Source organism: Dermochelys coriacea, chromosome 3 (assembly GCF_009764565.3).
Source record: "Dermochelys coriacea isolate rDerCor1 chromosome 3, rDerCor1.pri.v4, whole genome shotgun sequence".
In the NCBI taxonomy this organism is placed as follows: Eukaryota; Metazoa; Chordata; order Testudines; family Dermochelyidae; genus Dermochelys; species Dermochelys coriacea.
Genome location: NC_050070.1, coordinates 210,460,178 through 210,472,192, shown reverse-complemented (window position 1 = coordinate 210,472,192; position 12,015 = coordinate 210,460,178). Strand labels below are relative to the sequence as shown.

The following is a 12,015-nucleotide window of genomic DNA, read 5'->3' as shown; positions in this document are numbered from 1 at the left end:
ACATAGTAAGAAACAGTGCCTCCTGCTCCAAAGAGCTCATAGGGTACATAGACAAGAAATGGGTGGGAGGAGAGAGAGAACAGACAGGGGAAAGGACTTGCCCAAGGTCACACAGCAGGTCAGTGTAAGAGCCAGGATTAGAACCCAGGTGTCTTGAGTCCTGCTCAAGTGCTCTATCCACTGGACCATGCTGCCTCTCATGGAGCTAAATCCTGGTATCATGGACATCATGTCATGAGGTCATGGATATCCCATGTATGTTTAACACCTAAGCAGGTTTAAGGGCTAACTCCTGGCTCTTAAACCATGATCCCCTATAGGAGTGTGTGTGAAGGGAAGCCCCACAGTAGTGATTGGTGCAGAGTGCTAAGGGTGTCAGTGCCTTATGGGGCCCTGGGAGGAGGGTGCTGGTGAGGGGGCTGTTAACTTCTTCTTCGGAGAGACAGCAGGAGTCATTGGATTTTGTCAGAATGCTTGATTATCATTATTGTTTGTATTCCCATGGTGCTGAGGCCCACAGCCTAAGCAGACCAGACAGAACACTGACTGGGAGAAAGGAAGGATTGTTATCCTCATTTCACACCAGGAAACTGAGGCACAGAGAGAATAAATGATTTGCCTCAGGTCATGCAGGGAGGCTGTGGCAGGGCTGGGTATAGAGCCCAGATCTCCTGCATTCCAGTCCAGTGCCTCATCCAGGATACAAATTCCTAATTAGAAGTTGGTGGCTATTATCATCTGTAAGTGGGTGTAACAAAATCTTGCCCTCCGGAGTGCTGTATGGCTCAGGTAACTGGTGCCTGTAAAGTGCTTTGAGATCTGTGATTGAAAGGGGATAAAAGTATAAAGTAATAATAAAAATAATAATCACAAATACTGATAGTGAATTATTATACTAGCTGCTATTGATCACAGGGGATGGTGTTCTTTGTTGCTACAGGTTATTATTTCACCGGGGATGGTGCCTATAGATCCTCAGAGGGGTATTACCAAATAACAGGGCGGATGGATGATGTCATAAATATCAGCGGTCACAGGCTTGGAACTGCAGAGATTGAAGATGCCATGGTAATTTTCAATACCCAAGGAAAGCTTTTCATGCATGGGGCCAGATTCTCAATTGGTAAAAACCAGAAGTGTTCCATGTACTTTAAAGGAGCTATACCAATGTACATCACCGGAGGATCTAGCCCATTGGTTTATGTGTAAGGGTTAACATTGCTACCCCTGATCTTTCTCGTATATGTTTCACCTACACACACCCTTGATACTAAATACACATGGCAGTTATGCTGAAGAAAACAATCTTGTTATGTAAACCATGGAAGGGCATATGGATGAAGTTCATTCAGGAGTAAGATAGTTTTTATGGAAGATATCAAAGTGAAGGGCTACATGCAATTCCTTTGTTTGAACTGATAAGATCTGAATCATGTTTCATCTCTTCAGGATACATCGGTGACTTCATACCATTGCTGTTTTACTTTTGGATGATGGGGGCTTCAAAAGTCTCCTCTAGCTTCCCCCACCAGTAGCTTTGATGAAGTTAACGCTTTGTTCTCACCTTTGTGTCTCAGGCCTATCTATACTATATGAGCATGTTTTGTAACCTTCTCCAACATTAAATATGGAGCAAAGGCAATTTACACCAGCTGAGGATCTGGCCCATCATTTAGATGAGAGGTCATGGTAGCCACAGAACTGAACAGACAATCTCTCAAAGCAGTTCTATACACAGCTTGACCTGAGCATTTATTTGCATGTTATGTCCTTCACTTGCAAACATTAATCAGATGTGAAATTTGATAAACCAAATCATCTTTACATTGCAGGAATGATTGTAATATCGTATCTACAAATAAATCTCCTAGTGCAAACTTTTGATGATAACTTTTTGAAGACCTAATATGATTACCACTATATATTTTCATGCAGGTTCCTTTTCAGAGAAGTCCAGCTAAGACAAAGATTTCTTCCATATTTTAATCAAATTTAAAATAGCATAACCCATTTTTGATTTAGGATGAATATATGCTCTGTCAATCTGTACACATGATCTCCTATGTCAGTGTTAACTATGAATCATGGGCAGAATAAGTCAGTATTATGAAGCCATATAATAAAGATTTGTATTCAGCATGGCAGTGCCTCTTCCATCTGTTGGAAGATTGAGGCCCACTTCTCCACTGCCTTGTCCTGTACCTTCTGCACAGATTTACACCAGTGACAAGTGGATATAAGAAAGATGCTTTGCACTTGATTTGGTGTAGACTACCACCCAAAGTGCAAAGCAGTGGAGAATGAAGCTCAAGGCCTTGACTGTACTTGTGGATCAGCAGTCAGTGGGGCTGCATCAGTGCAAACCCATGTGTAGGCAAGAAAAGCTCATTTCAAGCAAGGAGAGGCCTAGTTAGTGCAAACCACAGCTTTTCCTGTACTTGGGGTTTGCAGTAGTGCGGCTGCTCCGGTCACTGGCAATGGTTGGCTGCACAGGGGCTAATCCCACATATAGATAGAATGCATTTTTTTCTGGATTTACTTTTATTAGCCAAAAGGGATGTCGGAAAATACTATTCAGTTGTTTAAAAACAGGACCCTTTTGAATCAGAACCAATGGGTTAAATGCTGCTCTGAGACAGGCACACATGATTCCTGTTAATTTCATTAAACACAGCATTAATGTGGCAAGTCTGTAATAGAATCAGAGGAGTAACCGTGTTAGTCTGGATCTGTAAAAGAGGCAAAGAGTCCTTTGGCACCTTATGGACTAACAGACGTATTGGAGCATAAGCTTTCATGGGTGAATGCCCACTTCGTCGGATGCATGTCTATAATAGTCTATAATCCTCCTTGCCAGGGGATGTTGTGAAGGTCAAGGCTATAACAGGGTTCAAAAAAGAACTAGATAAGTTCATGGAGGACAGGTCCTTCAATGGCTATTAGCCAGGATGGGCAGGAATGGTGTCCCTAGCCTCTGTTTCCCAGAAGCTGGGAATGGGTGACAGAGGATGGATCACTTGGTGATTACATGTTCTGTTCATTCCCTCTTGGGGCACCTGGCATTGGCCACTGTCAGACAGGATACTGGGCTAGATGGGCCTTTTGCTACTGTGCACTTACAGAAGGCTCAGAAAAGTAGGAAAGGTGTTAAGAACTTCACACACAGTTAGCAACTTGTTACAATTCCTAGAAGAGCTAGCATAGGCTCTTGTACACTACGGGTACATCTACACTGCAATTAAAAACATGCAGCTGGCATGTGCCAGCTGGCTCGGGCTAAGGGGTTGTTTAATTGTGGTGTAGACATTTGGGCTTGGGTCCTGTGATGTGGGGGGACCCGAGCATGAATGTCCACACCAGAATTGAACAACCCCTTAGCCTCAGCCCCTCGAGCCTGAGTCGGCTGGCATGGACCAGCCGCAGATATCTAATTACAGTGTAGTCATACCCAACATGGCCTGAAAGAGGGGGCTGTTATATTTTGCTACTTTTTTTTTCTTTTAAAGGATGAACATCCGGCTGTGCCTGAAACAGCTGTGATTGGTTATCCCCATGAGATCAAAGGAGAAGGTAAGCGTGTAAAATAGCGTCCTTAATGGAAATATACAGATGGTTAATTTCCTTTGTAACCTTTCCCTCAACTTTCTGCCAAGCTAGTACACAGAGCAGCAGGCAGTTTGAAAGGGAGATTGTGACGGGTTGAACTAGCGACGGATACTTTGTTCTCTGCTCTCACTCCCTATCCACTTCTGGATCCATTTCAACGATCTGCTCTTGATACTTAAAGCCCTTAATGGGCAAGAACCTAGCTAATCAAAGGCCAGCTTTCTCTCTGCACCTCACTGTGACAGCTCATGTCAACAGAGACATTAAAGTCTCCAGAGGGAAGCCTGCAGAAGTCAAGGGATAGGCATTCTTAGTGGAGGGCTCTAGAATTGACAAGCACCAGACCCTAAATCTTGCCACCTTCAAATCTCTCTCTCCACAGTTTTCCCTATCCCCACTAATGAAGCTAAGGACCAGTCAATCTTATTGCTGCTGGAATTCAGTGACCATTGCTTATTTAACTCAAAGATGGCCTTTTTTTTTTTAATTTAAAAAAGAATTGGAAACCACGTCCTTTCCTCATCTGTGATCTCTGAAAACTCCTGCATCTCTGCACCAGGAAGCTTATTGCAGACTGAAACGGAAAACATTTGTGGGAGCCCCTTGTTAAAATATTGGCATAACATCATTGGGTCCCTTTTTGTTCTAAGGGCAAGTCAACACTTAAAATGCTGCATCAGCGTAGCTGTACTAATGTGGCACCTTAATGAAGACACATTAAGCTGATGGGAGAGAGCTCTCCTGTTGACACAGTGCTGTCTACACCCGGGATTAGGTCGGGATAACTGTCGCTCAGGTGTATGGATTTTTCACCCCCCTGAAAACATACTTACAGCGATATAGGTCTGTAGCATGGACCAGACCTAAGTCATACTCTTCCTTAAAGTTAATGGGAGCTGCAACCCTGTAAGTGAAAGCAAACCTGGGCCAGTAGAATAGCAACGCTTCCATAACTCATGCTTATGGGGGGCAGGGATCTTAGATACCAGGTTCCCCTTGTTGGTCTTATGTTCCATATACCGAGACACAACAAGATGAGTTAAGGATTAAGTGAAGAAACTTCACTGTGCATTCATTTCCTAGTTTGCAGGGAGGGAGAAATTATTTAAGAGCTTGTCTACACAGGAACATTTAGGAAAATTAATCTGAATCAACTAGAGGTGTGAATTTAAAGTGGGTTAATTAAATTACATTAAATCGTTATGTGGTTGCTGTTATTCAATATTAAAGTGACTTTAACTTGGTTTTGCTTAATTCACTTTGGAATTGAATTAAGCTAAACCAAATTCAGGCCACTTTTTTATTCCAAATGAGGATGTTCACACAGGGGTTTAATTCGGTTTAACTAATCCAGTTCAAATTCACATCTTTAGTTAATTTGGATTAATTTTCCTGGATGTCCCTGTGTAGACAAGCCCTTATCTCCTTATCATTATAAGGAGATAGTGTTTTACTGTAGTGTTTGACTCCATTTTAGTAAATGAAAATAAAGATTTGTTCTCAAGAAAATAATTTGAAACAGAATCCAGAACCCTGACCTCCATGGGGCAGATTCTAATCTCATTTATGCTTGGTGACTTCAGTGGAGTTACTCCAGATTTACCATCACTGTAACTGAGATCAGAATCTGACCCAGGGACTCCAAAACAAGGCACATTAATCATTAAGGACCTGATTCTGCCATTCTTAGTCACCTCTACTGTGTAAATAAGCTGCTGGTTTTCTTGGAAGCACCTGCTGTGTGAGGTACTACTCAGAGAGAGCAAGGCAGACCCTAAACCTGACAGTTGCTACAGGCATTTGAAACAACACTTATGCATGCAGTCCTGCTGAAATGAATGCCTTTCCAACAACGATTTAATGTACAGTACACACCCTCTGTTTACTTCCCTTCCAGGTGCCTTTGCTTTCATAGTGTTAAAAGAGAACACAGCTCATACAGAACGTGTTAAAGAAGAACTCAGATCTATAGTTGCTTCCAAGATCGCAAAGTATGCTGTGCCTGATCACGTTCTGGTAAGTGTTTGGGGGCTACCACTGCAAGACATCTGATCTGTAATCCACTTAACAGGCCTGATTCTGCCCCCAGTAATGCTGCTTTGTTCCTCCCTGGCAGAGCAGCCTTAAAGCCAGGTTAACCAGATAGATGAGCAAAAAGAAAAGGAGTACTTGTGGCACCTTAGAGACTAACAAATTTATTAGAGCATAAGCTTTCGTGAGCTAAAGCTTTCATCGGACTAACACGGCTGCTACTCTGAAACCAGATAGATGAGGAATCCCTCTGTGGTGGTGAACTGGCATAGCAGCCCTAAGCCACTCCTCCAGGCTCTGGTGTCTGAAGTATATCAAAGGCATGGCTGCAGGAAAAGGGGGATGGCTGGAGTGCTAGTGCACCTGGGAATCCTTGGTTGCAAAGCAGCTGTGTACAATTTAGAGTAGCCCTGAGGCTGTTCTACTTATGCCAAGGACTGAACCAACCTAGGAATTTGGAGCGCACAAAGGGGGCTTCAAACCAGCTTTTCTACTTCTGCCTCCAAGCCACGTTGAACAGAGCTCTGGCACAGGGGGGATCTGGCCCCTCCTGTTCAAAGCATGTACAAACAGCCAAGTTGCTTAAAATGTATGATATTTTCTGTCTCCATCTTAATACAGCATCCGTGCTGCGTTCATATGCCTCTGTGTCTGCTAGACCCACAATACAGTTAATCCGAATGAGGGGTGCACGGATGGGAGTACAGAAGTATATGGAATATCCCTATGTTTAAAAAAAATCAAAATTTAAGGGAAAGGTTGGAACATACAAGAGCAAAGTTACGGTTGTAATACAGCCAAAGATGAAGTAACGCATACTTTGCACCACAACTGATGCTCATCTCACCCAGGCATTTAAAGACTTATTCCCAGAGCCATCAGGTTTTCCCAGGATTCCCAAAGTAAAGCCCATGGCTGATCATACTGCTCCCTTTCCCTACAGATTAGCAGTTAATGCTCTTCAGCTCTTCTCTAACCCCTTGACCTGTTTTCAGCATATAAATCCAAAAACAGAGCAGTCGTATGGCAGGTTGTGTGGCCTGTCTGTGCAAAGGAGCTATCCTACAGAAGCCAGACAAAGGCTATGTCTACACTACACGGCTTTTAGCGACATGGCTGTGCTGCTAAAAGTCGCGCAGTGTAGCCTCTGTTTGTTGGCTTTCCTGGCGACAAAACACTTCCACTCCCAACGAGCGGCGTTCGTGTGCTGCCAACAAAGCGCTGTTCACGCTGGTGCTTGTCGCCAGCAAAACTTTTGTCTTTCAGTTTTTTTTTTTTAACACCACTGAAAGACAAAAGTTTAGTCGTTCAATTGCCAGTATGGACAAATAGTAACCCTTCAGGTCCATCCCTGTGACCTTATCAGTTAATGTTAACCTGTGCCTTTACACGGGAGGTAGCGGACTACAGTGGATAGGACATGGGACTGCGAATCAGGAGACCTGAGATGTATTTCTGGCTCTGCCACTGACTTGCAGTATTGTGTGACCCTGAGATGGTGGTTTCTGGGCATTAGATTCCTCATCTATAAAATAGGGATGATAATACCTACCTGCTTTTGTAAGCCATGTTGAGATTTATGAGAACGCTGAGTGCAAGATTTCTAGACACAGGTGCCTATGGTTAGGCTTCTAACTCTGTAGTTTAGCACCTGAATAAGTAGCCTAATTTTCAAAAGTGCTGAGCACCCAGCATCTCCCACTAGGTCAAAATTGGAAAAAGAAAGGAGAAAAATCAGATAAAATTTAATAAAAAAAAATAAACATCACTATATTCCTTCTTCCTGGACCGTGACCACCATGCCCAGCTCTTAAGCAGTTCCCAGGAATCTCACTGGGGATATGCAATGGGATCATTTCAAGGCTGGGTTCACTCAAACATTCTCATCCGGATGAAAGTTCTAAGGCAAGTGTATTTGTTCTTCTCTTCAGGTTGTGAAACGCCTTCCTAAAACGCGATCTGGGAAAATTATGAGAAGGGTACTGAAGAAAATAGTCACTGACCAATCCAATGATTTGGGAGATATCACCACGCTGGATGATCCAAGCGTCGTCACAGAAATACTAGATGCCTACCAGAAATACAAAACCGAGCAGTTTGCATCTTCATAGGAAGGTCTTGAGTCTCTTTCCAAAAGAAATTCAGAGAAACAAACAACCATCCAAATAACTTTGCTCTTTAATGGACTATCATCAAATTCTGCTCACTCCTAAGAGAACAAAATGATGATTCCTCTCACAACATACTCTATAATCTATCATAGACCATGGTATACAGCTGCCTTCTCTTTCCTTGGAAACCATGGAATACACACTGTGAAGCATCATATTTTAAGAACCTTCTGAACAAGTGCCTGACTGAATTTGCCAAAACTAAGTGTGTTCACACTATTTTTAGGGAAAATGTATAGCAGCCTTTTTAGGTTTCCACTAGCTGCATTAAAAATAAACAGCTAGTAAAATGTTTGACTGTTGAGATAGGTGATGTTTTTAATGCTTGAAGCAATACTTTTCCCCCCTCTGCTCCCAGACACTCATGGGGAGAGATTTTGTAATAAATTTTGCCATTTTGGAGAACAGTCAGTGAATGCATATCTTCAATATTTCATTCCACTTAGAATCATAGAAATGGTCTGGAAGGGACCTTGAGGAGTCATCAAGTCCAGCCCCCTTACCTGAGGCAGGACCAAGCTAGACTATCCCTGATAGAAGTTTGTCCAACCTGTTCTTAAACACATCCAATGATGGGGAAGCCACAACTTAAATCTAACTTGGTTATCCCAGTTCAGGTAGTTGCAGCAGTGGTGTCTTTTTAACAATGCTTTATACTGCAGTGTTAGTGCACTATTTGTGAAATGGATCACAATCAAGTTGCCATATTCTTTTCATTACAGTTGGTTTGGTGCCTGATCATGGTTTTAGGCCTCACCACACTTGGCTCAAAACTGTCAATCTGGGGTCCAAAGGATCCCAGCCTTTCCCTTTTCTTTTCCCAACTCAATGAACCTAGGCCCAGATCCTCAAAGGTCTTTAGGTTCCTAACTCTCATTGAAATCAATGGCATTGAAGCACCTCTGAAGAGCAGCACCTACTCCCTTCTCGGTAACATAGATCTCAGCACCCATCTGAACCTGGAGCTGATTAGCCTCCTGTAAGTCCACGTTGCCTCATGTCCCAGCTGCATAGGGATGGAGCATGCAGCTGTCACTTATACTGCATTTTACAGCAACTACATCTCTCTTTCCACCAATGCCCCTCAGGCCCTCAGTCCAGCACCTTGCAACTGGGGAAAAGGAAAGAACAGAAGCAAGATCACACAAGGGGTCTGTGGCAGAGGCAGGACTTGAAATCCAGTACTCTGAGTCTTAGCTACAAGGTCATCCATCCTACCCACCTACATGGGGATTTAGCCATAGGATATTTTGAAACTCTTAGGGAACTGGCTAGTACCCAAGTTCACTCACTGCTGGGGTGTCTCCTTGTGGCTGCATCTGTGGAGTAGCTCTGCCTGGTCTGACTTCCCATTCCTTCTTTCTTTCACTTGCGCTGCAGGCCCTCTTGCTCTCTTGTTGTAGCAGTGCTTCCTCCTTGTGGCTTGGTGCCCTGGCCAGGTCACTATAGTTTTCTCCTTGTGGGGTAACAAAGTCTCACTGGACCAGCTGTCTGGGTGCCATTCCAGGCAGTCCTCTCATTCCAGACTGTGTCACTTTCCCTGTGGCTGGTAGGAGAACCCTGGTGCTACTCCAGGTTCCACCAGGAACCCTATCAGCAGCAGCCAAGGTCTGCACAGTCCCATCCCCTGCTGCCATTTCCTATTCAGTCTTCCACGGGCTTTCTTCTTCATCCTCTGGGTAAGCCCTTTCTTCAGGGTCAGGATCCCAGGGTTTCTGCTCCACCCCTGGGTTTCCTCCTCACCACCTCTCTGCTCCCAGAGAGTGTCTGCAGACCTCCACACTGTAGCACCTTCTGCTCTCATTTCCTGGCTTTATACAAGCCCCCGCTTACTCCTGCCTAGGTGGACTCCATATTCAATGAGTGCTTGTCAGTCAAATTCAGGTCGCTTCCCAGATGCAGTTTACCAGTAGCTCCTTCCAAGCCACCTTAATCCCTTCAGAGTGGTGTGGGGTGAACAACCCCACAACAGCTCATCAGCACTGAGGGTCTCTCACATTTGAAGAACAGAAAAAGTGAGCGACATCTGGAAGTTCACAAAAAGAAAAGGAGTACTTGTGGCACCTTAGAGACTAACAAATTTATTAGAGCATAAGCTTTCGTGAGCTACAGCTCACTTCATCGGATGCATTTCTAAGGTGCCACAAGTATTCCTTTTCTTTTTGTGAATACAGACTAACACGGCTGCTACTCTGAAATCTGGAAGTTGTTACAGTGTAATGAATTTGTGTGACCTTCGGTGAGGCACTTCACGTCCCTGTGCCCCAGAGCCTCATCTGCAAAATGGGGACAATTGTGCTTCCCTGCCTCACGGGGGCTCAGGAATGGCAGCGACGGGCGATGTGAGAGGTGTAATTCTCTTGCTGCCATCTTGGTGCTGAAGTAGCCACCATGACTTGCTTTTTTTTTTTTTTTTGCAGGCAGGGAATGGCTTCCCCACTTCCAAATATCCCCTTCACGTGTGGACACAAGGCCAGCCCCTGCTGAATTTTACTGGCAGGGGATGCAGACTCCATGCATGGGGTTCCTGAATAGACAATTTTCCTTGTCTGCTATGTTGTTGTAGCTATGTTGGTCCCGGGATATGAAAGAGGTAATATCTTTTATTGGATCGTCTGTTGGTGGAAGAGACGGAGTCAAACAGACAGAGCTCTGTGTGGCATGAAAGCTTGACTCTAATTATTTTCCTGGTCAGTAGCTAATAAATTTAATAGATTAAAATCATGCTTTAGGAGTATCCCTCCCTTTCTAGTGCTACAGTGATGCTAAATTGTCTTTCCATTCTACTCCCATTGAAAGAATTCTCTGCAAGGTGTGTGATTAGAGCTTTGTTGCATGTTCCACTGGGAACAAGGGGAAGGAAAATCACTTTCAAACTACTTAAGGAAAATAATTAGAATAGGATAGGGAAAAAATAAGGGGCACAGAAAATAGCTGTAGAAAAATATTCATTGTCTTTTATAACAGTTTACAGGTTTCAGAGTTTACATTATTACTGTTTAATTTGTATGTTACCTTGGCACCGGGCATTTGGGAGTGCTAATCTGGAAGTGGACTGATTGGTACAAAAAGATTTTCCTGCTCCTTTTGAGTATTAGGAGGTTAGAATATACTCTATTGGTAATTGGGCCTGATCATCCCCTGTATGGGCATAGGCCAGTGCTTCACAAGCAGTAGCTACATCAAATAGTTAAGTGATTGACACAGAAATTTCTACACTACTGTGCACCTTTGGAGTCACTGAGCCGAAACTTGCAATCCTACTGCAAATTTAATTTAGGGTTAGGGTAAGGCTAAACTTTGTGGGCTTCAGGGAGCTGCAGGATTTGGCCCAGGATCAGAGTAACATATTTTATCTGTCTATATTAGAGCAATAGCCTACAGCGAGGGTAGCTAAGAGCTCTTGAGCCCTATAAAGGATTCTGATGACAGGTCACTAAACATGGAAGCAGATCTCAAACTGCTTGTGTATAATCTGACTCCTCAGACATTTGCATTCTTAGATCACACTTTGCCTGTGTTGCATACTTACAGAGGAGAGTGACCTTTGTACATATGTGTATTAGATTAATCTGTCATTTTTATTGTTACTAGGGACTGCAGTATTAATGAAATACAATAAGCAGGATCCCCCTCTTCCATGGAAAATCCTCAGAGCTTCCTCCATATCTCTCCAGTACATTGCCCATTCCTGTGCAAAAAAAGCAGTGAGGCCCCCCCAGCCCTTGTAATCCCCTTAGATCCATGGGGAGGTCCTGTGGTGTCCCAGGACTATGGATCCAGAAGCTCTCTCCCTTACAAGTTTGCAGTTAGAAGACTATTAAAACTCCAAGAGATGGCCACCCTATGTTTCTTCCACCATCATTAAACAAAACCATTAAAAAAGTGCTCTTCAAACAGAAAACATTCAGAAATGCTTTTTACAGAGTCGACCGACTCACTTGTTCAAACACTTGTAAAATGGTCTCCATCGTAATGAAGATTAATGTTGGGGAAGAAAAACAACCTTTTATGAGGACTGCACAATTCACATAAAAGCAAGGAAACTATTTACTATATTGTGGGAATAATGGACTTTTTGTACTGGAGTAACCTCAACTTTCCAATTTAAGTCTTGATACTGTAAACATTTTCACACACACTTCTTTGCTCACCTGAGCAGTCCCTCTGAGATGACACAGGTGAGTAAAGTTAAGTGTGTGGGTAA

At 43.5% G+C, this 12,015-nt stretch overlaps 1 protein-coding gene across 3 annotated transcripts in view; it reads left to right on the top strand.

Moving 5' to 3' along the window:
• ACSS1 (acyl-CoA synthetase short chain family member 1) overlaps positions 1 to 8,102 on the top strand; it is a 64,353-nt gene extending 56,251 nt beyond the window's left edge. For all 3 annotated transcript variants that reach the window (XM_038395042.2, XM_043512195.1, XM_043512196.1), the window contains 4 exons: positions 941 to 1,068; positions 3,507 to 3,570; positions 5,504 to 5,622; positions 7,569 to 8,102. In XM_038395042.2, the coding sequence (XP_038250970.2) occupies positions 941 to 1,068; positions 3,507 to 3,570; positions 5,504 to 5,622; positions 7,569 to 7,748 (491 nt within the window). In that variant the 3' untranslated portion in view covers positions 7,749 to 8,102. The remainder of the gene's footprint in view (positions 1 to 940; positions 1,069 to 3,506; positions 3,571 to 5,503; positions 5,623 to 7,568) is intronic.
• Positions 8,103 to 12,015: the final 3,913 nt, after the last annotated feature.